Source organism: Phyllostomus discolor, chromosome 3 (genome assembly GCF_004126475.2).
Source record: "Phyllostomus discolor isolate MPI-MPIP mPhyDis1 chromosome 3, mPhyDis1.pri.v3, whole genome shotgun sequence".
Lineage (NCBI taxonomy): Eukaryota > Metazoa > Chordata > Mammalia > Chiroptera > Phyllostomidae > Phyllostomus > Phyllostomus discolor.
Window position 1 is genome coordinate 213,903,645 of NC_040905.2, and position 26,892 is coordinate 213,930,536.

General features: G+C 70.8%; 1 protein-coding gene across 1 annotated transcript; it reads right to left on the minus strand.

The window, feature by feature from the left end:
- Positions 1-1,157: 1,157 nt before the first annotated feature.
- On the minus strand, positions 1,158-22,025 carry ADAMTSL2 (ADAMTS like 2). The gene is made up of 19 exons (XM_028522025.2): positions 21,816-22,025; positions 20,181-20,271; positions 19,624-19,766; positions 18,803-18,878; positions 18,215-18,317; positions 17,627-17,772; positions 17,397-17,520; positions 16,588-16,668; positions 14,231-14,406; positions 12,829-13,168; positions 11,339-11,711; positions 8,001-8,098; positions 7,266-7,392; positions 5,997-6,210; positions 5,736-5,891; positions 5,116-5,286; positions 4,245-4,421; positions 2,172-2,316; positions 1,158-1,512 (listed from the first exon to the last, which is right to left on the minus strand). The coding sequence occupies exons 2-19, from the start codon at positions 20,268-20,270 to the stop codon at positions 1,394-1,396; spliced, it is 2,859 nt and encodes a 952-aa protein (XP_028377826.1). The 5' UTR covers position 20,271; positions 21,816-22,025; the 3' UTR covers positions 1,158-1,393.
- Positions 22,026-26,892: the final 4,867 nt, after the last annotated feature.

The following is a 26,892-nucleotide window of genomic DNA, read 5'->3' on the forward strand; positions in this document are numbered from 1 at the left end:
GAGGGGGTGGGGGCAGTGGACGACGGTGATCTTGAGCACGCCCGCCCCACAGGTCTCCGGTGTCACCGGAGGGAGCACGCCTTCCCGCACACCGTGTGGGGGCCCCGGAGCTGGCCCCCCGCCGCGGCTCCCTCAGCCCCGCGTGGCCTGGCTGTTCTGCGGCAGGCGGACCCCCGAGTCCTCCCTTTGCTGCGGTGCCCACCTTTGCGGCGCCCTGCGCACCCCTCGGCGCTCCATCCAGGCTTCGTGTGGCCTGTAGCGCTTCTCCGCACTCGTCCCCACCCGCTCGTCTGGGAGCCACTCCTGCTGCTGGGCCAGCCGAAACACCACCTCCTCCAGGAAGCCCTCCCGTGTCCCTGCACCCCAAGTCCAGATTAAGTGGTCCCCCTACAGGGCCCAGAAACAGTGATGTGGACGGTTCCCAGGCACCCGGGGCAGCCCCGGGCCGCCCCCCTTGCCGCCTCTGCGCTGCCCAGCTCACCTGGGGGCAGGGGTTTCAGATTAGTCCCAGAGTGCCCGCCAGCACCCCCCACCCCGTGTCCTGCCAGGACCCACCAGCGCCCCCCGCTGGTGCTCCCACCCTCAGGTCCCCACCATCGATGGGCTCAAGGATCCGACTGAATTCCGACCACAGCGCCGGGGTCCTGAGCCCCCCAACGCCCCCGCCTGCGGGCTCCCCACTCTGCCACCTTCCGTCGAGGCTCAGGGAGCCCCTGCAGCCCGGCCCCCAGCCCCGCCCCCAGGCCCGTCTTCCTGAGCTGGACAGCCACGCCCCCTCCAGCCAGAGCCGCCAGGAACGCACGCACGCACGACGCTGCCATAAATACGGCCACTTTATTGACATACAGGGGCGGTGACAGAGCCCGCGGAGCAGGCCCACGGCGAGAGGGCGCCTCCTCCTGGCACACAGTGCGGGGGTCCCTCCGTGCTCCAGCGTCGCGTGAGGGGCTCCGCGCGCCGAGTCGGGGGTGCGGTCTCCTCGGAAGGGGCACGCCTCCGTGGGACCCGGTGGGGGGCGCACCAGCACCTTCCTGCCAGCCCCACCCCCGTCCGCCTCTGCTCCGGAGGCAGGCAGGACCTTCCCAGGGCTGAGCCCAGAGAAGTGAGGGGGGCCGGGGGCAGGAGGCCCGGGCCCCCGGGAAGCTGGGTGCGGGGGCGTGTGCTCTGCTGACGCGCGGTCCTCGGGCTCAGGGCAGTCACGTGCACACGGCCGGGGCGGCTCTGTCCGGCGAGGCCGCCCCGCGCTCAGGACACTCCTTCCCTGGGGGCAGAGCAGGGGCTCAGCACCTCGCCTCCGCAGCCCGGGCGCCCTGCAGCCGGGGAGTCCGTGGAGGGCTGCGGAGCTGGAGCTGCGGCAGCCGACGGCGGGGCGCTCGGCCCGCGGCCGCCGGGCCTAGGAGCGGCCGGGCCTGCAGGAGCGGCAGCAGGCCTTGCTGTAGTACCAGTGGCTGCACAGGTTCACCTTGGTGGCCAGGGCGCAGTTGGTGCCCGGCTGGTCCTGGCAGTTGTCGTCTGGGCAGGGGACACGGCGGAGGTGGGGACAGGGTATCAGAATAGGGCTGCCACCCCTCCCTGCCTCACCCCGCCCCTCCCCAGCTCTCTCTTCCCAGGGGAGGGGATGCTCCGGGGGCCCTGGGCCACCGAGCCCCTTTCCAGGTTCATGGGTGATGGGCCTCTCTCTGCCACCCCTCTCCGGCACCCGCCCATCCCCGGGGATGTCAGGGCGCTGGTGCGTGACTGGACCAGCGCCCCCAGAGGGAGGAGTGTGCGTATGTCCAGGGACCAGGGAGGGGCCGCTGATCTCGGCCCCCAAAGTACCCCTGGGCGCCTGGCAGGACCAAGGCCGAGCTCACCCTGCGCACAGCGCCCCCTGGAGGCCCAGAGACACGCTGTGTGCCCAGACCTGGGCTACCAGGGGTGGCCCCGGATTCCTGCTTTCCCGCAGCTGCCCCCCATCTTCCATGGCTATGCTCTGTCCACAATGCAGGTCTCAGCACAGTTCCCGGGGCCCTGAGCACCCGCCAGGCCTCACATGCACCCCCTGCCCTCACCGCCCAGCCAGGCCGGCCCTTCGGGCAGCAGCCTTGCTCCACCTTGATGATTTTCCGCGCGTCCCTGGGCCCGGCCCCGCCCCTGGCCCCGCCCTTTGCCCTGGCCCCGCCCCCGCTCACCGGGTGGGTCTGTGGGGCAGGGCTGCACTTCACACGTCTGCTTGTCCAGCGGCTTCACCAGAAGGTCGCAGCCGCGCACGATGTCGGTGCCCTGGTAGCACTTCACGTCCCGCATCCGCATGCCCACCCCGCAGGTCTTGGTGCACTGATGGGGGAGAGCGCGCGGGGACCCCAGTCTCGCCAGGCTGCCGAGCCCCCGCCCACACGGGGCGCACGAGAGCTGGGGGGTGGGGGTGGGGGTGGGGACAGGAAAGGGCAGCCGGGCAGCCGGTGGTGGGCTGACGCTCGGCCCCAGCCAGTGCGACCTCGGTTTCCCCGCCCGCACAGGAGGGGGGTGCATCCCTCCTCTCTCCACTGCCCCCCCTCCGGGCCTTTCCTGGGTCCTTTGGTGCGCGGAACACATGGGGCCGGGGCCGGCAGGGAGCGCTGGTCTTCCGCCCCAGCACAAAGCTGTGTGTCATGGGCCAATTAGACGGATCCCCCAAAGCCACCCCCACCCCCACCGCGGCTCACTGTCCAGATGTTGCCCTCGGAAAACCCCGCCGCCGAGCTACAGCTGCTGACCCGGGTTAGCCCCCGCCCCCCCCCCCCCCTGGGCCTCCCGCCAGCAGCCCACAGCCGGCGGCTCCCTCTCACCCCCTCTGTGCGGCTGACCCTGCGTCACCCAGGCCTGTCTGGGACCTGGGCCCTCGGTCCCTGAGCCCACCCTCCAGCCCCTGCTGCACAGGATGGGACGGAGCCGGGGCGGCCACCACCATGCTTGCTCCAGCTTAGGGACTGGCCCAGGCTGGGGCGACAAGAGGCCAGCTCCACACTGAGCAGAGGACGGTCAGCCTTGGGCAGACGCCCTGAGGAACCCCGTGGTGTGCCCTGGCACCCACGCCTCTGTCCCGAGGTGACGTGTTCCCTGCCCCGCCCCCACACTCAGGGGCCGCTCTGGGCCTCCCCTCTTGCCCTCGTGAGAGCTCCCGTGCCCCTGGGGGTGGGCGGCCCGGGGCCCAAGCAGCGGTGCGAAGGGCACACGGAGAAGACAGCGCCCACCACTCGGAAGGGCGGTGTGGCCGGGACTGTCTCCGTGCCATGAGGGGCTCGGCCAGCTCCAGGCCCCGGGGACCCTGGAATCTCACCAGGAGGCCACCTGAGACCGGGAGGGGTGCCTGCCACTCCCCACCCTGCCCCGCCCGTGAACTGAGGCTGCTCTGTCTCCGCCAGCAGCCACAGGCACCCGGGGCCCCTGCCCCTCCCATTGGGCGACACAGAGCCAGGCCTCCCCTCGCTTCCCAGGTCCCTCACTCGCCCAGGACAGGATGGACACAAGCTCAAATGTCCACCACACAACCCCCCACCCCCACCGGCAACTGCAGGGCCCGCGTGGGCTGGACATCCCTGTTAAATTCAGTTTGTTCCTCGGTGAGACGGGGCGGGGAGCCCCTCCTCACGGAGCTGTTGGCGGTGGGAAGGGGAGCCCCGAGGCCCGGGAGCCAAGGGCTGTGCCTCGGCTGCTCAGGGAGCCGACCGCAGGGCTCCCAGCTGCCCGCCAGCCTGAGGCCAAGGGGCCCTCCGCCAGGGGGTGGGGCCAGGCTGCTCCGGAGAGCTTTGGCCGGTCCTCCTGGCTTCCCCCGCCTCCCGGCCCCCGTCCCTGGCGGCCTCTGCACTCAGGACCCTGCAGCCCACCTGGACTCTGACCGCCTCCCCAGCCAGGGCCCGGTCTGACACAGCCCACAGGCCCCAAGGGCCCGCCTGGGCTCTGGCTGCCCCACAACAGGTATCAGGTGCACATGTCAAATGCACAGCAAAAAGGCGACAAGGCAAGGCCAGGAGTGCCCCGAGCTAAGAGAGCCCAGGACCTGCGTGGCAGGGATCGCAAAGGTGAGATCCAGGAAGGCTTCCTGCAAGAGGCAGCTCTGGCGCCACCCGGCCTGGCAGAGTTGAGCAGCTTCCCGGGGGGCAGAAGGCCGTGATGGAGGCCAGCGAGCGGGACCTGAGGGCATGTGCGGCCAGGGAGGGGGGGCCAGGACAGGAGCAGACCCACGGCCAGACCCCCGGCCACCCCGGGGGCCGGTGGGCGCTCACCTCAGACCATGGGCTGGTGTACCACTTGAAGCAGGGCCGCTCAAAGCAGGTGCTCTCCTCCGGCGGCTTCCTGGCCAGCCCGCACTCGGGGCCGCTGCGCGTCTGAGGCTTCCCGTTGGCCAGCTCCATGCACAGCACCACCCTCTTCTTCATGCCGCGGCCGCACGTGGTGTTGCACTGGGACGAGGGCACAGACAGGGTTCAGAGGCCAGGCAGGGGCCAGGAGGACCAGAGCCCGGCCTGCGGAGACCCCGGGGTGGGGGGGGAGTGGCGGCTCCGCCAGCAGCCACAGGGTGGGATGCTGAGACAGCGGGCAGATTCTGGCCGCGAGCCCTGGGGGATGACCGTTGGGCCCCAGATGGATTTGACCAAAAGCAACGTAGCAGAAAACCATCTGTTCTGAATCAAAGTGGTTAAAGACGACCGGTCTGAGACTAGAGGGGGCGGGGGCCCGGGGCGAGGGAGGGGCTGGTTGCCCGAGACAGCCAAAGGGAAGTGGTGACAGTGGGACAACTCCTGGGACCTGCAGGTTGGGACCGCGAAGCCGGCCACAAGGACAAGGACCCGGGACCAAAGCAGGCACAGCCGGCCCCTCGGGTCTCCAGACACGGGCCACACGGGGGGCCGGCGGTGGGGACGTCCGGGGGACCCTGCTAAACCCACAGCACCGCCAACACTGCCTACTCAGACCGGAAAGTTCGATGGGGTTTCCGGCCTTTCGGGCTTTTCCGACTCCAAACTCGTTTCTGGTGCGCCGCGCCGGCACCACGTACAGCTGGGCCCTCCTTCGGACCCATCGGCCGTTGGGCCACGTGGCCATCTGCCCAAAGCTGCCCCTGCAGGGGTGCCCGCACCAGCTCAGACCACTCACCCGCTCCCAGTCCTGGGCCAGCCAGTGGGCCGGGCAGTTCTTGTCCCCGCAGGGGTGGATGGCCAGGGGCTTGGTCTCCATCGGGCACTGAGACTCGGGCACCACCCGGCCGTCGCTGGTCTTGCAGTACACTTGTCTGATCATGCGGCCCTGGCCACAGCTGCCGCTGCACTGCAGGGGGACACCCGGTTCGAGCCCCGCCCGCTCCCCAATCCCCCGCTGACGTCACTCCCAGGAGACAGGACCGCCCCCCGGGCAGCCCGCGGAAGCCGCTGCCATAGTAACCTCATTGGAAATAGCACGTTCTGTTCTAATTACAGAGACACTGCGTGCTCGGTGAAACACACCGAGGGAGAAAACACACCTACACCCCCTACAAGGTCATCTGCGCCCCCAGCGCCCAGAGGGCGCCCCAGGACTCGGAGACAGACACACAGGGAGACGGGCAGAGGGGCTGGGAAGCGGGATCGCGGTGTGGGCCGCCTGTTCTGCGTAATAACGAGGAGGACCGCCAGTCCTTCCTCCACGTCCTCACTCCGGGAAAACGGGGAGACCGAGTCTCCGCCAGGGGGAGCGCCCTGGCCCCCTCTGAAGCCCCCCTCCCCGGGCCCCGCCCTCACCGGCCCCCAGTCAGAGACGGTCCACTGGCGGTCACAGGGGGGCCCCATGCAGTCCTTCTCCCCCACGGGCCTGGTGTTGGGGTCGCAGAGCTTCTCGTCCTCCGAGCAGCGGATGTCCCTGGTCACCACGCCGCGCTCCCCGCACTTGGCCGGGCACTGTGAGGGGCGGGGCAAGGGCGGCGTCAGGACCTGCGTGCGTGCGTGCATGCTCCCACCGCGCCCGCCCCCGCCCGCGCTCCCGCTCGTGGGAAGCACACTTACCTCCGACCACTCGGACATCTCCCACTGCGGCCCGCAGGCCGGGTTCCGACACGTCTTGCGCTCCTCGGGCCGCACGGCATCCGTGGCCTCGCACAGGTCGCTGTACACCGAGCTGTCGAAGCCGGGCGACAGCATCTTCCAGCAGCGCACGGTGCGGAACTGGTAGCCCTCGCCGCACGTGCGCGAGCACTCGCTCCAGCTGCTGGTCTCCCACCTGTCTCGGGAGGGGCGGCCTTCAGTGATCCCCCGCCTTCCCGCGCCGTGCAACCCCGTACCCTGGGACAATGTGTCCCCCTCCTCCCTCCCCGTGCACTACAAAGTCACAAGGGCCGAGACACACGGGACGCTGGTGAGGCCACACCATGGAGGCTGCTGCCCTGGGCACCCAGCTCTCTAGGGAACTCCTAAGTGGGGCCTGCGTGGGCGCTTGGAGTGGCCCGGCAGCTGGAGCCGCCTCCACCTGCTCTCACCCACGCCCTGGCCTTCCAGGCCCTTTGGGAACCCGGTTCTGGCCCTGTTCCTTCGCTCAGGCTGGGATCATGCCCCAGACTTCCAGAGAACGCCCCCCCCCCCAACCGTGGGGGCTCTGATGGGCTGGCAGGACCCAAAGCCACAGACCACACACTGGGCTTCTAAGAAAGCAGCAGATGGGCAGGTAGCAGAGACCCTGGGCCCGGGGGGAGTGGGGGGGGAGGGTCGGGGGGCGGGCAGGAGCAAAGAGCAGAGTCAGGGAGCAAGACAAGTTTGCTCCTCCGCCAGCAGGCTGGTGCCCGCAGGCTCATCTGGGGCCCCCACAGCAGCCCCCACCGTGCCTGGGGAGAAGACACGGTCAGGGCTTCCCGTCCGACCATCCGTGAGGCAGAACGGGAGGCCAGGAAGGCGGGGCCTCCCCCATGACAGAGACAGGCAGTCCACCTGGAGTTTGGGGTACCAGCCCTCGGGGCGCGTACAGATCCTAGCTGCACCGAGTGAGCCCGGGGCAAAGGTGCGGCCCACGGCAGAGAGCCGTGCGCAGAGCGGAGTCGCAGCTCGCAGTGGACCGCGCTGACGGAGTGCCCGCTGCGTGCCAGGCACGGCGGCGGACCACGTGCTCAGCGCGGGAAGACGCAGAGGACGCGGACAGGCTGGTTGGAGTGCCCGCCCCCCGCCAGCCCCGCCCACAGAGCCCCTGGAAGGAGCAGGAGGACCCCCCTGCTCCTCTGGAGAGACGGGAGCCAGCTCCCCGCCGCGCTCCCGACACGCCCCCTGCCGGGGGCCTGCGGGCGGCACCTGGGCTGGCACTCCCTCCCGGCGCAGAAGTCCTGGACCGGCTCCGGGCGCGTCAGGGCGTCGCAGTAGCTGTCATCCACCTCGATGCCATCGTAGCGGACACACGTGGCATAGGTCGACATGACCCCTGGGTTCAGGACGAGAGAAAGGCCTGTGAGCCGCACGCGAGCACCCTGGAGACCCGCAGACAGGTCATGGGACCACCGGCACGTCCCCCACTTGCTCAGAACCCAGCTTCCTGGTTTGAATCAGGGACAATGACCATAACTATGTTACAGAACTATGGCAAGGGCCCCAGCTGGTGTGGCTCAGTGGACTGAGGGCCAGCCTGAGAACCAAAGGGTCACTGGTTCGATTCCCAGTCAGGGCACACGCCTGGTTTGCAGGCCAGGTCCCCAGTAGGGCAACCACACACTGATGTTTCTCTCCCTTTCTCCCTTCCTTCCCCGCTCTCTAAAAATGAATTTTTTTTTTTTTAAAGAAGAGCTGTGACAGAACTCAGGGTCCGACCTCTTCTCTTTCCAGCCCCGGCCCCATCCCAGCCGCTTTGAAGAACTCACATTGGCTCCTAGAGAGGCCCACGCAGCCAGGTCACTGACGATGGGGGAGGGCAGCCTCCCCGGGGCCCACCACCGGCGGGGCACCCCGACCTGAGTCAAGTCCCGCCCCCTCCCAGGCCTGCCGTGGGCAGGCGGGCACCCCCAGGGCCACGTGGGGGGCGGCGGTGGCTGCTACCTGTGGTGCAGGTGGCGCTGCAGGGCTCGTGCAAGGACAGCTTCCACCGGTACATGTCTGCCGGGCTCACGCCCTGCTTGCGCGCCTTGGGCCTGGTCCTGAAACGGGGTCAGGCAGAGGAGGGGGTGAGAAGCCACGGCGGGTGCGTCCTCGTCACCGGGGAGGCGGTGCCTTGGTGGGATGGCACCCCTGTCCTGAGCCCCAGGCGGCCCCGCCCCGCTGGGGTGAGAGGGCCGCTGTCCAGCGCAGGGCGGCGTGGATTAGGATGCAGGGGTCGTGGCCCGTCTCCGTGGCTGACAGTCCCCGTGTCCTGCACCACAGCTTGTCACAGCTCCTGGGGGAGTTTGGGGACAGGCCAGCATGCAGCCGCCCCTCTCCACATGCCAGCGTCTCCCCTTCCAGCATCCGAGATGGGTAGATGGGTCCTCCTCCCCTCCCCCTCCCCAGGGAGGGACATCGGGAGGCACTTTATTGCCGAGAAGGTGCCAGAACTCTCGCCCGCTGCCTCCCCCACAGGGTCCTGATTGAACGAGACATGAGCCACTCGGCTGCAGTGACCAACACAGGAAAGCTCAGACGGGGGCGGGGCCTCGTCCCCCCCCCCCCCCAGACGCCCCTGCCCAGGCCAGGAGAAGGGCGTGCGGTCTCCCCACCGGCAGCCGGCCAGGGCTCTTGCCGGGGAATCAGGGGCCCGGGGCCAACTCTTATTAGGGCTGTTTGCTTCTCTGAGCGGTGGGTGTGCTGGGCCCGACCTCCGACCCCCGTACCTGCTGTGCAGGCATGTGGGGGGCGCAGCATGGGGGAGGGGAGGGGCAGCAGCTCCCAGGGCGTCGGGCCTGAGATGACAGGGCTTCCCCGCCGTCACAGGTCCACGGGGCCGAGCCCGGGGAGAGGCAGGGTGCGCGGGCCTGGCCGCGCACGTGGTCCAGGCCTCGACCTCCCCGGTGCCTTCCCCTAGCCCGGGGGCTGGCTGGAGAGGGGAGGAGCTGGGTGTCCCCGTGTGTGAGCCTGGGCACGGCCACGGGTCCTTTCCTGGGGACGGCGGTCAGCTCTGGGGACAGTGGCAGGGCATGTTTCTGACAGGCCTTCCGGTCGGGCTGCGGCCGCGGTCTTGGCTGGGATTCCAGTTTTCGGAATTTCCCAGGTGGGCGGCAGAGGGTGCAGGAGCCAGGACAATGGGGGTGGGGAGGGGACAGGCGGGAGGGCCAAGCACGCCGGGCGGTGGCCCTGCCCTTTCCCACACCCCCCCACGCCCCACGGGCAGGAATGCCCACACCGTCCTCCTGAAAAATGAGTGGAATCTCGGGGACGTGACGTCCAGCACAGGACCCGCAGCCAACTGTCCTGCACTCGCCCTGCACGGGGCCGGCGGGGGTGCTGGAAACATGGGGGGGGGTCGCTTTATAAAGTACGTGACTGCCCAACCACCACGCCCTGAAACCAGCACCAGACCAACAGCACGTCGACTGTGTTTGAAAAGTCACGGAAAAAGGACGAGAGAAAACTTTAACATGTACCCCCACCCCCCTGACCCTGTCACCTGAGCACAAAGGACCCACGGAAACCTGGGTGACCACCCAGCGCCTGTGAGCCAGGCCCCGGGGCCCGGAAGGCCCCAGAAGATGGCTCCCGACCCCGGGCTCCCCCAGAACAAGGGGTGAGCCCAAGCCCCCCCCCCCCCCCCCAGGGAGCGGCGGGCCAACGCTATCTAATTACACAGCCGCAGCCAGCAGCAGCCCAGTGACTCATCCCCGACTCCCAGGAGGGGAGGGCGGCCGGTGCAAAATAACCCTCCGGGGTTTCAAGCACAAAGGGCATTTTCTGGGGAGGGCGGCCGGCCTCACTCCTGGCTTGCAAGGCTCTGGACGAGCCGTGCCCGTGTGTGTGTGTGTGTGTGGGTGTGTGTGTGTACGGTGAGGCAGGCCTGGTGCCTAGCAGTGGCACTGGGAGAAAAACACCCAGGAGGGGACCGAACCTCCAGCCCGTCACTGTCTGGAAGAGAGGGGGAGCCCCCGAAGCCTTGGGGGTCCCGGCAGCCAGTCTGGGGGGTGGGGGAGACAGACGGCGCTCGGTTATGAACGACCCAGGACGCACGAGCACTGGCCACTGCCCCGCCCCTCCTGCCGGGGGTCTTGGAGGCTTGTCCGTGGTCGGCGGAGGCCATCCCGGGAGGATGGAAATAACCTTTCCTTTGATCCCGCCCTCCCAGGGGCAGACGCGACTTCCTGTGTTTGGACAGCCCGCCCTGAAGGCCTATTTTGGCCGCCGGGCTCCCCGCCGGCCCCTGCCCTCAGCCCTTTGTGTTAAACGGCCACCTTCGGCCTCAGCGCCCTTCGACGGTGGCCAGTGGGGAGCCACCCCATCTCCCCACGTCTGGGCCTTCCCGGGAGTTGGTGGTCGACTGTATTGATTCCTGTGACCCCCGCAGGCACTGGCAGCCCCAGATGCCGCCGTGGGGCTGAGGGGGAGGGGGAAGACTCCACCGGGGCAGGACAGACCCCGAAGTGTGGCTTAAGGACCCACACGCCCTGGGTAATCTGACTGGGCACCGTAGAGCCGCCGGGCCCTGAAGCATCTTCTGACAAGTCCCTTGCTTAAGGAGGGGACACTGAGGCCCAGAGAGGGTCCGAGCCATGTTTGTCGTTTCAGTCGAGGGCTTCGGTGGCCCTCGAAGAGCTGGGCAGCCCAGCCTGCGCCCACTCCTGCCCCCGCACCCCCCACACCTGTGCACCCTGGCTGTAGCCCCTCAGGGCAACCCTCAGCTCAGGGGGCTTGTCACCAGGGACTGTCCTCCAGCGGGGACGGTGGCAGGCCCAGGGACACTCTGCTCGCATCTGCCCGCTGCTCAGGGAGGCTTCTGGCCTCAGGCCCCTCCAAGGCCAGTCCTGACTGTTCAAGCATCATCCCCAGCTGAGAGTGCCCAGGTGTCCCCAGGTGTGACAGTCCAGGTGTCCCCAGGTGTGACTCCCCAGCTGTGACGGTCTAGAGTCCTCAGCTGCCTCCTTGCATCAGGGGGCCTGACCCCAGGCAGACTCGCACGCCCCCCCCCCCCCCAAGAGGCCAATAACCGTCTAACTCTCCGCGCAGGCAGCACACCCAGCCCCAGACTCAGCCCCGAGCCTGGCTCCCGGGGAGCACCCTGGACGGGCGGCCCCCTCCCCGCCCTCCTGCCCCTCCTTCCAGCCCATCAGCTCCGCACACGGGTGCACAGCTCTGGGCTTTCACCTGGTGTGGGGTGGGGTGGGGACTAACTTGCTCAGGCCTGGGGGGCGGCCAGACCCCCTCACCCCCCAGTGAGGCCTCGCTGACAGGGCCTCGCCCCGGGGCCGCGTGCCCACCTGGCCTTGTGCGTCCTGTTCCCGGCCGCGGCGGGCAGGCTGGCGCTGACGTTGGGGAAGGGGGCCTCTGAGGACGCGTTGGCCACCCTGCCGCTGCTCAGCCCCAGGTGCGACCCGTTGAGCAGGTGGGCGCCGGCCCCCTCGCTCTCGTCATCGTCCACGTAAAGCCCCTCGGCCGGGGAGCCCCGGGGGGCACCCTGCACGAAGATGCCGCTGCCCGTCCCGTTGAGGGGGAGCTCCTGGGAGTCCGAGCCGGCGCCCAGGTGCTGGCCGGAGAGGACGCCGGGCGAGAGGAGGCCCTGGGAGGGGCGGTGGGCGCCGGCCCCTCGGTCCCCCGTGTCCCCGGAGAGAGCTGTCCCTGTGGCGTTGCCATCTGCGAAGGAGACAAGTGGCTTAGCTTCACACGGCCCCTCACGTGGGGGGGGCTTGGGGGCAAGGGCTGCCCTGGGGTGGGGGCCACCGGGGCTGGAGGCCCAGAGCTGAGCCTGGGGGCCCCCAGGGGGGGGTCTCTGCCCTGCGAGCGGACCCGGGGCATCGAGGGGAGGCCCACGGGCCGGCCTGGACCGGCTCTGGTGGGGAGTCGCCTTGACCTCTGCAGCAGGATGAAGGGGTCCCCCAGAACTCGTGTCCGCCCAGAGCCCCAGAATGTGGGCTTGTTTAGAAAGAGGACCTTTGTCAACATAGGGAGGGACCTCAGGATGAGACCGCCCTGGGTTTGGAGCGGCCCCCCCACCCGAGACCGCTGTCCTTGGGGGAAGGGGAGGGGACATGGGGAGAGTCACAGAGGAGCAGGTGTGTGGGGACGCGGGCAGAGGCTGCAGTGGCTTGGCCAAAGCCAAGGACACCCGGGGCCCCTCGATGCTGGGGGAGGCGGGCAGGAGCCCCTGGGGCCCCCCGCAGGGAGGCAGCTGCCGACCGCTCGGCTGTGGACCCCGGCCTCCAGGGCCGGGGAGAGCGCGCCCCCGTGTCCCGGGCCGCCAGCGGTGGTCATTTATCACCGCAGCCCCGGGGCGCCAACACGGCCGCTCGGGTGTCTTCTACTTAAAGACGCCGAGGGCCTTGCAAGCCCACTCCCCAAGTCCATGAGGGGGCCCCTCCCGAATCCGGCCGCCTCCCTGCCCTCCGAGCAACGCCCTCGTGGCCTTCCTTCCGGGGCTCTCACCAACCCCCCACATGCCGCCTGCCTCTACCCAGTCACCAAGGGCAGGGCCGGTGGGGTCGGAGCGGCCTGCGTCTGACTCCCAGCGCCCCACGGCGGGCTGTGTGGTGTGGGCAAGCCCCCCCCCCTCCCCCCCGCCGCCTCCATGTCCCCATCTGTCACGGGGGACAACCTCCTCCACCTCAAAGGACACGACCCAGGGTGCAGGTGGAGGCCTGGCTCGGGGCCCACCCAGGACGCCTGCAAGGACCTGGCTCCCCCCCACCCCGTCCGGCCCTCCTGCCGTCTGCCCGAGGCCCCTCCCCGGGCAGCGCCCCCTGCTGTCAGTCACCTCTGAAGCCCGTGCCCCTGGGCGCTCCGGTGAAGGCCCTGCCGCCGGCCGGCTCGCACACCTCGTTGTTCCCCTTGCTCAGGCCCAGCTCGGCCCCCGGGCCGGGGGCGCCCAGCAGCCGGTCGTCCAGGCCCAGCCGCTCGGGGGAGGCCTGGCCAAAGAGCGAGCCGTTGTGCGGGAGGAAGCCCAGCGGCCCCGGCCCGTCCAGCTCCGGGTCCTCGGCGCTCTCGGAGGTGGGCTCGGAGAAGCGGTAGTAGGGCTGCCCGGGCCGGGCCGCGGACGGCTGCTGCAGCGTGTACTGGAAGGTGATGGAGGGGCTCTTGCCGTTCTGGTTCCACACCTGGGGGGGACGGGGGGGCGGGAAGGGGGGATGGGAGCCTGTCCTACCTCCCCCGGCCCCTCCCTCCCAGCCCGCGGCGGTGGCTGCGGTGCCTGGCACCCGCCAGCCCCGGCCACCCGGGAGCGTGGAGGATGCGGCCACCCCAGGGAGGGGCGTGGGGTCTGCCCAGCCCGGCCTGCGGCAGCGAGGGGTGTACTCTGTGTGCAGAACTTGCTGAAGGTAAGTCCCGGCTGGCGTAGCTCAGTGGGTTGAGCATGGGCTGCGAACCAAAGTGTCGCAGGTTCGATTCCCAGTCAGGGCACATGCCTGGGTTGCAGGCCAGGGCCCCCAGCAAGCGCACATTGATGTTTCTCTCTCTCTCTTTCTCCCTCCCTTCCCTCTCTGAAAATAAGTAAATAATAATTTTTTAAAAAAGAGGATGCTAAAGGTGACGAAGCCTCCGACACCAGACCCAACCCAGGTTACCACCGTGTGCCAGCGACCCCCAGAAACTGACCACGGACTGTCTCCTGCCCCGCCCCGGGAGCGCCCCGGGGGCAGTCGGGGGCAGGCCTGTGGCCACCAGCCCGCACAGTCCCTCAGCATGAAGGACCCAGCAGGAACGCCAGTGTCCGAGGAGCCGGGGGAGGACACGGCGTGGAGGGCACAGCCCCCTGAATGTGAAGAGGGCCCTGTGTCCCCAGGCCCCTGAGCAGCCCCTCGTCCTGAGCCCCCGTGTTGTCCCCAGTGACCTGCACAGGACCTCGGGCCAGGCCCACGGGCTGGGGTCCTGACAGCGGGGATGAATGAACGAGTGAATGAATGAGTGAATGAGTGAATGAATGAATGGAAAGGTAAGTGAGAAGGTGAGAGAGGGAGAGGGGGTGAGCAAGAGCACAGGGAAACGGGTCAGTGGGCAGTGAGTGGGGGCCGACAGAGAGGAGGCACCACAACCTGAGTGAGTGAGTCCGGGGATGGACGAGAGGGAGGGCGGGGCTGGGGCCGGGGCCCGCCCCCGCCGGGGCGGGGCGCCGTCTCGGGCACGCCCACCGCCGGCCGCCGCCGCCGCCGCCGCGCACGCACCATGACGTTCAGGCTCTGGTTGGTGGGCCCCTGCGCCACGATGTACTCGATGCCGGTCTCGTAGATGTCCATGGGCCGCCGGTACTTGACCACGGTGCCGGCGATGTTGAAGTTCTTGGGGCTGTCCACCTTGAAGTTGCCGTTGAAGAAGAAGGAGCCGGTTTCATCTGCGAGGGCTGACAGGTGGAGGCCGCCGGTCACCGGGGCTGACCGGCTGCGGGGAGGGGGCGGGGGGCGTGGCCCCCGGCCCGGGACCCTCCCCTGACGCCCTGAAGACGGGAGACCGTGTGCCGAGCGGAAGGGCTGCGGAGGGCACAGCGGCCGGCCGCCCCGGCCACAGAGTGCCGGGGACACAGAAGCGCTTCCCCGTCAGCCTGAACCGGACGAGGACGTGCGGAGGTGGCCAGAGGTGGCCGGCCCTGGGCCCGTTGGGTCCTGCCATCCTGGCCGCCTCTGAAAGGCCGGGCCTCGAGGGGCGGGTGGCATCAGGACTGAGCCCCCGGGTCTGGAGCCGCAGGGCCAGCGCCTGGGGAGGCGGCCGCTGGGCCACTGGGCAGCGGGTGTTAACCAGAGGGGGCGGGGCCGGGCCACCCAGCCGGGCTCTGCTGCAGACTCCCGCGTGGCCCTGGGCCAGTCACTGCCCCAGCGTCCCACCTGGACACGGGGACGACGCAACCTCAGTGCGCCTCTGGGCTCCACACAGAGGGATGCTGGCCCAGCAGGCCCTCCCCGGCCACCCCCAGCTGGCCAGCTCTGTGCTCCCACTGGGCATCATGGCATCACGCTGCACATGCTGGCGAGGCCAGGCTGACCATTTGCCCGGGCCCCCCATGCTGCCAGACGTGACAAGGGAGGCCGGGGCACTTCCTGGGCCACTGTCTTTGTGAGGAGGGCACAGGTGGACAGACACACGGAAAGGGGGCCTCAGTGGGATGGCCCCACCCAGGGACACCCAGTCCCAGCGATGCCCAGGCAGCGGGAGGGCGCCTGCAGCCTTGTGCCCCATGGCCCGGGGGGGCAGCGACCGCCCAGAGCTGGGCTGGGGGTCTGGGGCAGCCGGCCGTCCCTGGGGCTGTGGGAGTGCCCACAGCACAGCCTGGGGGGGGGGGCAGGGGGCAGTGAGGGGGTGGGCCCCACACTCGGGGACCGTGCGTCTTCCAGGACCCGTCTGGGGAGGGAGGAGCTCAGCTCCCAAAGCCCCTGACGCCGCAGGGCAGCTGGGCAGCTAGCTGCTGACCAGGCTGACACACCAGCAGGACGGACACGTCTGCTGGACACCCCCCCCCCAGCACAGCGGCATCTCCACACGCTGTGACCACCGTCGGGCGGGGGGCTGGCTGCCTCGGCCCACCTTCCAGGCCTGCGCACCTGGTTAGGTCCCCGGCCTGCGTGTGAGCCCTGTTTCCTGACAGCGATGACCCTCTTCTCCACGGCTTTCCCGGGGCTCTGACGGAGGCCAGCCTTGACATCTGTGGGCACCGGAGCAGCCGCCTGGCAGAGGCCCGGCTCCCAGTAGCAGATGCCAGGGCTGGGGGTGTGTGGCCCCGCCCGGGTATGGGGTTGGAGCCTGCGGGGCCCAGCCACTGCGTCCCCTGAGCTGCGAGGGTGTCGCCAGCGCAGGCTCTCACGGGGCCGCCCTGAGAGGCAGGGAGGTGGACCAGGTGCTGGGAACAGCCTCCCCACCTGGGTCCCCAGCCTGTCCCTCCCAGGGCAGGGCCAAGTGCAGAGCTGCTTACAGGGGTTGGCAGCTGCCCACAGTGGCCACCAGGGCCGCGGGGGGGCCTCCTGGGGTGCAGACTGGGCACACGGCCAGGCCAGGCCCCGACGCCTCTCCGGGATTGCCACCAGCACAGGCCCTCGCTGCCTCGGCCGTCACACCAATAACTCTAGGGCCCCTACCGAGGTTCAGATCCCACCGGGGACCACCCAGGGGCAAGAACATTCACTCGGGAGCCCCTGACCCGGGTCTGCACCCCACCTCTGTCGAGGCTGCCCACGGCCTCGGCCTGGCCACCTACTGCCCCTCTCTGCGCCTCGACCTTCGCCCCTCCTGGGCCCCACTCCCCTGCCCTGGAGGCAGGGACCCACCTCCAGCTTTCTCCAGGCTCTCCAGGGACGGGCAGCTCACTACCTGACGTCACACCTCCCTCCACGGTCCAGCGGCTCCGAGTACAACAAGGCCCTTCTGCACCCGAGGGAGTCAGCTCCCCTAAGACCCCCCCCACCACACCGGGTCAGGCTCCGGCTTCAGCAGTGCGCCCCTCCCCTGCAGGAAAGAACCCTTCTCTGCCCAGACGCGGGCCCCGTGCTCAACCACAAGCTCACGCGAGGCAGCTGCCCGGGCCGCACACACGTACCCAGCACGTCGGCGGACTTCCTCCGCTCCACGATCTGGATGTCTCGGGCGCCGGCCGGGATGTGGGTCACCAGAGAGTAACCTGGTGGGGGGGGGGGGGGCAGGCGATGGTGAGCAGCAGGTCTGGCTGGGGCCGCCGCCCCTCAGCTGGAAAGGGAACAGCTGGCGGCCCCCTCCTGTGATCCTGGTGGGGGCTGTCTAGCCGCACAGAGGCAGGTCCCAGGTCCCGCTGGAGCCCCCCTGGTGCCGCCTAGGGGCTGACCCCCGCCCAGGCTGGGGTCCAGGCTCACTCAGGCACCCCTGCCTGGGGTTGGGCGGAAGGGCCCGCCAGCAGGGGTGTGAGAGCAGGCAGGGGCCCCAGGGGCCTGTCCTGGAAACCCCTCCCTAGCGGGGCTCCAGAGAATGCGGCCTCAGCCCCCCGAACTCACGATGTGTAACGGATAGCCCCCCACCCCATCCGAAACACGGACTCCGTGGAACAGGGTGCCCCCAAATGGGCGAGCCCTCGCTCAGATCTGCCAGCGGCGAGGAGGCGACACGTGACTCAGTTTCCCCTCTCTGTGTGGCGTCCACAGCCCCCTGCAGTGCTGCCAGAGCCCGCCCCAAACCCGCTGTCCAGTAGACGCTGGACAAAGAGCCGCGGGTCACTCCCAGCCCAGGCGGGCCCAAGGAGCGCCTGGCCAGCCCCCAGGCCTGGGCGGAGGGGCAGGTGGCCCACGAGGGGCAGGCGCCGGCGCAGGGACGCCCGGCAGGCTGGGAACGGCCCCCGCGGACCCTGGCGGGGAGGGGCGGGGAGCAGCGGCGTCTCACCGAGCTGGGCGTTCCCCTTGCGGTACGTGCCCGTGACGTAGGTGCAGCTGCTCCCGTTGCCCTGGCAGACGCCGCACTTGTCCAGCGTGCGGGTGGAGAACAGGACGCCGTCACAGCCGATGGGCTGCAGGGAGGGAGGCGGAGAGCGCGGCTGGGACCGGGCGGGGGCCGGGCAGCCCGGCGGCCGGCGCGGTGGGACCCGCGGTACCCATGCTACAACGTTTAACAACCTCACATTTTCCAGACACGCAAACCCCTCGCTGGTCGGCGAGCTTGCAGGACGTGCCGTCGCGGGCGGGCACCATGAGCTGCCGCTGGCCGTCCGCGGTGGTGCAGTGCAGGTCGCAGGGCTTGCTCGAGATGTGCACGTAGTCGTCTGCGGGGGCGGGGACGGGGGCGCGTGGGGCGCGTGCGGGGCCGTGGCTCCCCCTTCCACGGAGACCGCACGCCCTCCACCCCGGCACACGCAGGCCTGGAGAGGCGAGGGGACTCGCCCGGGGTCCCGGTGGGTGACGTGAACCAAGGGGCAGGCGGCCCGGCCCAGCCCCCAGTCTGTGAGTTCCGGCCTCGGCCTCCCTGTGGGTGGGGACAGTGCCCCCTGCAGGAGGTCGGAGCCAGTGCATGGCCCCGCGCGGCCGGACCTGGCCACCCTCAGCGGACCCCACGCGCGGGAGAGGCCAGCCGCCTGAACGACTCACGACCCTCCACAAGGACCCTCCGTCCGGCCCGCTTTGCCCACCTGCCCACCCACTGGACGCATGTGTCCCCCGCCACGGTCCCCAGGAGCTGGCCCGCCGGGTGGGGGCGAGGAGACATACCGGGGTACAGGGGCTTCCACCGGTGCCACCGCCCGTCATACATCTGGGCGTTGAAGGAGACGCACTGCTCCTCTCGGAAGCTTCTCGCGTCCGGCGGGCACTCCTGGGGGCCGAGCGCGTGGGGTGGGAGCAGCGGCCACGGCCCCGGGCGGCCTCCCCCACCCCTCCCCCTCTCTGGCTCCCCGGACGCAGCCAGGATGAGCGGAGGGGCAGCTGCTGAGATCCCTCCGCGCCCTCGTGTGCTGGCCCGCCCGTGCTCTGGGCGGGACCCTGTGAGCCCCCGGCTGCCCCAGCTCCGCCCGGGGCCTCGGGGTGGGGCAGGGGGCTGTAGTGTTTCACAGGTGGGGACGAGACACCTGGTGATGGTCAGTCCCCCGGCATACTCCCGGCGCAGGGCCTGTGGGGGCCGCAGACCCCAACTCTGGAGCCCCCTGCGCCTGCCGGAGGGCACGGCGGGCGGCCCCGTCTCACTGGGTGCGGGGAGGGCGCCCTCACCCAGGACCCCTCTGCACAGGGTGTGAGGGGCAGCCCGGGACTGAGTGTCCACGAGGGCACCTGGCACCTGCGGAGGGGGGGGCGGGGCCTCACCTGCACCTGGCACAGCTGGTACTGCTTGGACGTGCCCGTGCAGGTCCTGTTCCCGGCGCCCGTGGCCGACGTCCTCCTGGCAGGAAGATGCGGGCGCTGAGCTGCGCCCGGGAGCAGCCGGCTGCAGGCCCCGCCCCCACCGCCTCCCCGCCCGCTCCGGCCGAGGGGCCGTGCTCCCCCACTCAGGCATTCAAGCAGCATGAGCGGGTCCCCCAGCCCCTTCCCGGGGGAGGGACGATACGGGGGTCACCTCTACACCCCCGTCCCCTCGCCCAGGGTCCTCGTACCCAGAATCAATGGTGATAACGACAATTTTGCCCATGTGCGGGCCCTGCACGGAAGCTCACGCACACGTGTGTTCTCAGAGCCGTTGGCTGGCATGAGCATGGTCTCCGCCCCTCGGTGCGGGGGGCAGTGTGGGGGGGGGGGCTGATGCTCAGAGAGGCGGTGGGACTTGCCCACGGTCGCCCCGCTAGGAAGGGGCAGAGGCCAGACTCGAACCCAGGTCTGTCCGGCAGCCGCTGGGGCACCATGTGCTTTTCCGTGTTTGCTCAGCTCGGGCCTTCGAAAGAGAGGGCCAGGGGCTCCCCCCCACCCCGCCCCCCACAGAGCCTCAGAGAGGGCTCCCCCCCCCTTGTGAAGGCCAGCGCTCCGGGCCCTGGAGCAGGGTGCGCCCAGGACGCCGCCAGCCAGCCAGTCCTCCTTGGGAGCTGTGACCTCAACGGCCAGTGAGGAGGCCGCGTCCCGGCCTGTCCCACGCCGCCGCCCCACACGGAAGCCCCCCCCCCCCGCTCCCCGCAGAGCCCCCCCGAGCCCCGCACCTCTGTTGCAGGCAGTGCCGCTCCTGGGACGTCACGCCCACGCCGCAGCTGCGGGAGCACGCCGTCCACTTGGTCCACTCCCCCCACCAGTAGGCCATGGCGTCCGGGCCCCCCTCCAGGCTGTTGTCCGTCGGGCTGCTGTCCTGGGCGGCGAGAGGCCCGGCGGGGGTCAGACGGCAGAGCCGGTGGGACGGGCCGGCCCCCCCAGGGCGGTCTCAGATGGGCGTTGTGGGCCCAGGTCCCTCCTGTCTTGAGATCTGGGCCGTCCCAGGCGCTCCACGGGGTCCTGAGGACACACCTAATCCCAAGCGGCCCAGGGCCCTGCCCTGGTTCCGGGGGACACAGCCTTCCCCACCCCCACTGCACCCCTCCAAGGGGTGGCGCCTGCCCTGAGCCCTCCTGCCAGACGGCGAGGGCTCCAGGGGTGCCAGAGGCCCCGCTCAGGCCGGACCCCCTGCCGCCGTGTTCCTGGCCGTGGGGGGCACCCGGGGAAGGCGCTGAGGGCAGGACCCCTGGACGTGGGCCCCTCCAGGCGAGGGGCCACACTCCCCACTCACCATGGCCCCGCTGGGTGCTACAGTCCCGGCCACGAGCGCCACCGCCAGCAGGGACCAGGCCCAGCGAGAAGGCCGCAGCCTGCTGTCCATCCTAGGGAGCAAGGCCACCGTCACCGCCAGGCCAGACGCGCTTCCTCTGTCAGCTGACCGGGGTCCGCTCTGGGGAGACGCCCGCGGGGCCCGCCCACCGCCAGGGCCACGGGGCAATCTGGGATGGGCTGGCAGCGGCTGGTGCCTGCCACGGGCTGGGGACGCAGGGCAGTGGGGCGGGTGCTGGGCCTGCCCCGCCCTCCCTGCCCACCCCCCGCCCCCGTGTGAGGGCACTCGGGGTCACACACCCTGCTCTGCCACTGGACACCTGAGCTCCCGGAGGACACCTGTGGGCCCAGGCTGTGTCCTCAGGGGTGGAGCTGAGGCCCCGACTGGGTCTGCCGCCTGGGCCCACAGACTCCTCCCAGCTGGGGCACCGCGGGGTCTTTACCAGCCCAATGCTTGCTGGCGCCCGGGGAGAAGGGAGCAGGGCCGGCTGACGGGTGGGTCCATGGACGCCCCAGCCCCTCGGGGACCTCAGGCTGGCAGAGCCTGGGCACCCATGCCCCTTCTCAGGAGGCCAGCGCCCCAGCCCAAATGCCACTTGACCCCCCACTTGGGGAACCTCCCACCTGGGGGGCCCTCTGCCCCCCAAAGGGGGGGATGGTGGCTGTGGGGAGCCGGGGGGCTGTAGTGGCCTCTGTCTAGAGCCTGTCTTCCATCCTGAGTGCCACTTGCCAGCAGGCTGGAGAAGGGGTTTCAGAAGCCACCCAGCCCACCGCCCTGGAGCCCGGAGCCCAGAGAGGGGAGCCGGCATTCCTGGAGCCACCCAGCACAGCAGCAGGCCAGCCCGGGAGCCTGGAGACCCCACCAGCTCACTCCGGGGCAGACGGTGTGGAAGCGCCCGGGCCCTGCCTGTCCCGGAGGCAGCTCTCCCACAGGCCCGCCCCCCTGTCCTCGGACACCCCCACTCCCGTGCGGCCTGAGCACCTGCGGACCCTCGGGCACGGCGCCAACACCACCCTGGCACCCTGAGACGGTCTCTGCCCTGGGCAAGATGGTAACGCACCCTGCAGATCGTAGCGGGGGCCCCCAAGACCCCCACCTCCCCGGCCGCCGCCTCCCCGCCCTGCCCGTCTGCTCCCCTCCCCCACAGGCCTCCGCGGCACCCCCCTCCCCCGCCCCGGGCCCGCGGAGCCCCCTCCGAGGTCCCATTGGCTCGCGGGCGCTCCGGCTCCTGCCCGCGGGCTGAAGACAGGTGCTGAGCCGGCCTCACACTTGGTTTTCATTAAGGCCCAGACACCGCTGGCCGCGGGCCAGCCCCGGCGCATGCGGGATCCAGCCCTCCCCGGGGTCCAAAAACAGCCACCGGCGGCGGCGGCGGCGGCAGAGGCTCGCGGCCGCGCTGAGGAGAGCTTCAGTCCCCCGAGGCTGGCGGCCCGGGGCCACCCTCCACGCGCCCCGCGGGCCCGGACCCCTCCCCACCGGCCCTCCTCCTGTTACATAACGCACAGCCGAGGGGGCTGGGGATGCTCCCCGCCTCTGGGCCGCCTGTCACGCCCGGGTCGGCCGCGGTGGGACGCGGGGCGGCGGGAGGCGACCTACCTGCCCGGGGGCGGCAGGTTGTCCTCCCGGAGAGAGGGGCCGGGCGGCGGGGGGCGGGCGGCGCCAGGTGCGCGGCGGGGGCGGCCGGGCTGCCTCTGCCCTCGCTCCCGCTGCCCGCCGCCTCCACTGCAAAGAGCGCCCACGAGAGGGGTTCCCGGGGAGGTGCACAGCCCAGTGGCGGCTCCGCGGCGGGGCCGCCTTTATAGCTGTCAGGCAGACTGGGAGGATCTCACACTTCCCACCAGGCTGCTCCCCCGCCCGCCGCCGCCGGCCTGGCGCACACTTTAACCCGCTCCGCGCCTCTGGAGCCCGGCCAGGCCGGCCCAGCTGCCTGCTGACGGCGGCGCGGCCCGGGAGCCGAGAGCCGGGAGGCCGCCTGCCCGGGGCCAGGGCTCAGGGTGGCGTGCCTGGGTGTCCAGACGGGGGGACCTCTCGCCTGGGGTCTTGGCGGAGGCCGGTTTCTGCCCCCGGAGGGGCCTGGTCCCGGGCGCCCCTGGGCAGCCCAGGGCGCCCGATACACACAGCCTGACAGCTCGGCTGCACAGGTGGGAAGGCCGAGGTCCAGAGGGGACGCCACGCTCCGAGGTCACCCAGGCAGGCTCCACGGGGGTCTCCCGGGAAGCAGAGACCTGCGCAGGGGGAGGGGCTGAGGAAGACCCCGGGGAGGGCTCCAGGGAAGGGACCGAAGTGGCCACAGCCCACTGACCAGATGGCCGAGATGCCCAGGGCGCGCGGGGGCAGGCGCGGGGAGCCGCGCGGATGTTGGACAGCAGCTTGGCGGGGCCGGTGGCTGGGCTGGGCCCGCGCCAGCTGGGCAGCCCCGGGCAGGCCGGGCACGGAGCTCCAGGCCCGAGTTCCTGCTGAGTCAGAGCTGGAGCCCGGGCGGAGGGATCGCCGCTCTCCAGCCCCCCAGCACCCGGCAGACCCCAGCCCCTGCGGGCCCACCCCCCTGTACACAGGCCACCCAGGCCCGCCTCCTGGACCACAGAGGCACCTCCAAACGGTGCAGGGCCTGGGGGGCGGGGGAGGGGAGCGGGCACTGGTGGAAGCGAGGCAGCCGGTGGTCAGGCCGCCGGCACCCTGCTCGGCGCCGCAGTGGCCCCCGGAACGCCCCCGCCGCCCCTCTGCGCCCCTGCCCGGAAGCAGCGTGGCGGTCCCCCTCAGCGGCCTCCCTGCCGCTGGGAAGGATCCCACCCCGGGGACGCTCTGCCTGCATCGCGGCCGCCGGCAGGGCCGACGGGGCAGAGGGCGGCCGGCGGGAGGGAACCCGCCGCCCACGCGGCGCCTGCCTGTGCCCCCAGCAGCGAGGCGGCCATCTTGTCACCCCACTTCACAGATGGAGCGACTGAGGCTCCGGGACTGAGCGATGCTCCAGGCCCCTCTCGCCTCTCCCCCCAACCCCCCACACCCCGGGGTTTCAGGTCTTTCTTAGTCGTCTCGCTCTCCCAGGGCCCCCCGGGCTGCCCGTGGAGCCCAGACTCGAACCCGGGCCCACACTGCCCCCTGCGGTCGGCGTGCCGCAGTGCAGACTCGAAGGAGCATGCGCTGTCCACCCCTCACCGACGCCGGCGGGTCAGGGTAGGCTGCTCTAGCCTCGCCCAGGGCCCTGCACCCCGGCACCCGAGCTCTCTCCGTCCAGCCGACAGCAGGGTGCCTGATGGGGGAGGGACCCACAGCCGCCCGCCGGCCCACCCGCCCGCCAGATGGAGTCTGGAAGACAGCCCTGCCCTCCAGCACGCCCCCTGCTTGGGGAGCTCCTGCAGGCAGTGGCCCTGGGCCTGCTGCCCTCCTCCCCCCCCCGAGTGCCACCAGGGAGCCCCCAAACTCCAGACCCTCAGGGAGCCTGGTGAGCTGCTTGAACCTCCGGCGGCCTGGGCATTTCTGGGGAGACACCAGGAGCCAGGGAAGGCTTCCGGGAAGCCTGAAACCCCAAGAATGTCGGGGACAAAGCAGAGAGAAGGTCAGCACGGCCCTGCTGCGGACAGGCCTGGGATGCCCTGGGGACCCGCCTCGGGGGCCCGGCCAGCCTTCTAAGGCGAGACCCCGAAGTGCCCGGGGCCCCCTGGCCAGCTGCCCCGCAGGTGACCAGACAGACGCCAGCACAGCCATGCTCAGAGGGGCCGCGTGCGGGGCTCGGGCTGGGCAGCCGCCACACTGCAAGTCTCGATAGCGTCATCCCTGAGTTCATGTTCTGGACGCCACACCTGGTGGGGCGGTGGGGCCGAGGAGCCTGCAGCCGGACCGGGAGCCTCGGCCCCCGCAGAGCAGGTCCTTGAAGAGCTGCTCTCTGCCCCCCAGGGACCCGGGACCCCCTGAGTGGGCTCCCAGCCACTCACCCTGGGTGTGTCCTTGTGCCCAAAGGAGAAAGCACTAACATGAAATACACCCCGGCTGGCGTGGCTCAGTGGGTTGAACTCTCTCCTGTGAACCAAAGGGTCGCCAGTTTGATTCCCAGTCAGGGCTCATGCCTGGGTTGCAGGCCAGGTCTCCAGTAGGGGCCATGTGAGGGGCAACCACACAGATATTCCTCTCTCCCTCTCTTTCTCCCTCCTTCCCCCTCTCTCTAAAAATAAATAAATAAAATCTTTAAAAAAACAGGGGGGTCTGGAGGCCGGCTCAGGGAGAGGGGGTGGGGCGGGGACGGGGCACAGTGGGCCACGGGATGGCCGGCCCAGTCCCGCACAGCTTGGAGCAGAGATGAGAAGGCCCCGGACGTGGTAGAGCCCGTGGGAGGTGGGTCCCACCCTGGCCTGGGGAAGCCACCCGGCCAGGTCTGGAGGGTGGCCCAGCCCCACCCCCACCCCCGATGGCCTGCCTGTCCTCCTCTCGGCGGAGGCCCGGGGCCTGGGACAACTGAGCCCTTGCACCCGCCGGGGACTGGGCCCCCAAGGGACTGTATGGCCAGGCCCGGAAGAGGGCCAGGCCCCAGACGGCAGCCCCAGCGGCCCACCAACCCCTCCCCACACGCGCCCAGCCTGGGCCCAGGGCCAGACCCTCAGGAGGAAACCCTGGCAGACCCCAGCGTGGGAGGTGGGAGCCTCACGGGGACTCCCGGTCCCCTCCTGTCCCGCCGTCTCGGCCAGGGGCTCCGAGGGGCCCAGTGCTGGAGTCCAGGTGTGGGGGCTTGGGGGGCGCGGGGGGGGGGTGCGGGTCACTCCTACCCTCAGAAGCTTCAAGAAAGAGGCTCTTTTGCCCCCAGATCCAGAGCAGGGAGCAGCCAGGGGAAGCCCGGGCCTGGCTGAGACGCCAGCTTGCTGCCGGAGAGGGGGCCGCAGGCTGGCCGGGCCATGTCTGTGCGGCGCTGGGGGCCTGCCTGGGTGGTCGCGCCAGCCCGGCTGCCGGCGCCGCTCCAGCGGGGACAGCTGAGAGCTCGGTGTGGCTCTGGCGAACCTGCAGGAGCCGGCAGGCCAGTCTCCTGCCCACAGGGGCTCCCTGACCACATGCCTGTCGCCAAAGACAGGCTGGGCCCCCAGGAGCCCTGTCCCCTCTCTGCCTCGCCCTCCTCCACACCGAGGTAACGGACTGCGTGAGAGGCGGTGCCCGGCAGCCGGGGTGTGCAGTGCGGACAAGCCTTCCTGCCCCCCCGGTCCTGCCCCCGGGCTCCCAGGCTCCCGAGCAGCCCCTCCTCCCCTCATCATGGGGAGGGCCACACCCCAGATGCTGAGAACCCCCATGGCACTGTGAGGGTGCCCTCCAGGGGTTTTCTGACCGACCCTTAGAGTGGACTCCCCGGAGGCCCACCCCACTGAGCTCCCAGCTGCGCATGCACCGCCCATTGTGGCAGGGACCGCACCAGCCCCATCTGCAGGCCAGGGCTCAAGGCTCAGGTGGCGGGGGCCCACCAGGCCCCCGGCTGGGAGGGGCGGGGCACCCCACCCGGCTCACCTGGCAGGGGTGCAGGAGCTGGGGTGGCCTGAGCTGCTCTCGTCCAGCCAGCGGCTGAAGACACCGCCTGGCGGCCATCACGAGGCCGGGTGCAGACACAGAGACACACCCGTCTCGTGCACAGACCGATGGCCACAGGCCGCAGCCCAGGCCGGGGACCCCGTGGGAGGAACTGCGGAGCACCAAAGCCCAGACCGCTACCCACCAGGTGCAGGGGTCTTCAGGGGCCCCGGCACGGAGATCCCCCGGGGCCGCTGCGCTCTGGGGTGACCAGAGCCGCGGGCTGGGTGTCCAGACGTGCAGGACGAGAACACAGCAGCTGGCCCAGCAGGCCTGGGCCGGGCAGGGCAGACAGGCAGCTGTCCCGGGGGCGGTGGCATTCCAGGCATTGCAGCACCTCCACAAACCGGGCTTTGCCGGCCAGCAAGGGTGGACAGGGGCACAGGCAGGCAGCTGCCCCACCCGGGGCACCCCCGGCTGGGACTGGCCCCTGCTGGGTCCTCATGGGACCGAGGCCACCTGCTGGGCAGAGAGGGGACGCCGCAGCGCCCGGGGGCCGGGAGGGGAGGCCAGGCCGCTGTGTCTGAGACGCCGGTCCCCGCGGGTGCTGCACTGGGAGTGGGTGCCCGGGGCCCGTCTTCGTGCCCCTCTGGGCCTCAGTCTCCCCCTCGGTGACATGGGGAGAGCGGAGGACCTGCCCCGCCCCTGGCTGCTGACAGGGCCCAGCGGGACGGAGGAGGAAGAGGCCTTGGCCCAGGGCCCGGCGCACGGCCAGCGCTGAATAAATGTCTGTGTATGTAAGTGGTTTTCAAGACGCACACAGGCCGTGGGGGTTAGGGGAAGGGGGAGCCACGCCCCTCGGGGGTCGGGGAGGCGGAGGGCCACATCTGAGCGGGGGAGGCCCGCTGGGCAGGGGCGGCCTGGCCGGAGGCAGGCGTGCCGCCTGTGGGGTCTGCCGGGGCCGGAGCAGGAGCAGGAGCAAGAGCAGGTGAGGTGGGGTGGGGGCGGGGACCGTCGCCGGCAGCTGGCAGGCGGAGGCCGCAGATGCGCGGGGAGGCCGGGGGCTGCCAGCTCACGTCCCCACTGGCTCGGCGCCTGCCCAGGTTGGGTCGGCTCCCGGCCCGGCCCCCCACCCTGTGCCTCCGGAGGCGGCAGCACCACCCCCAGAGCAGCTGGCCTGTCTCTTCCACTG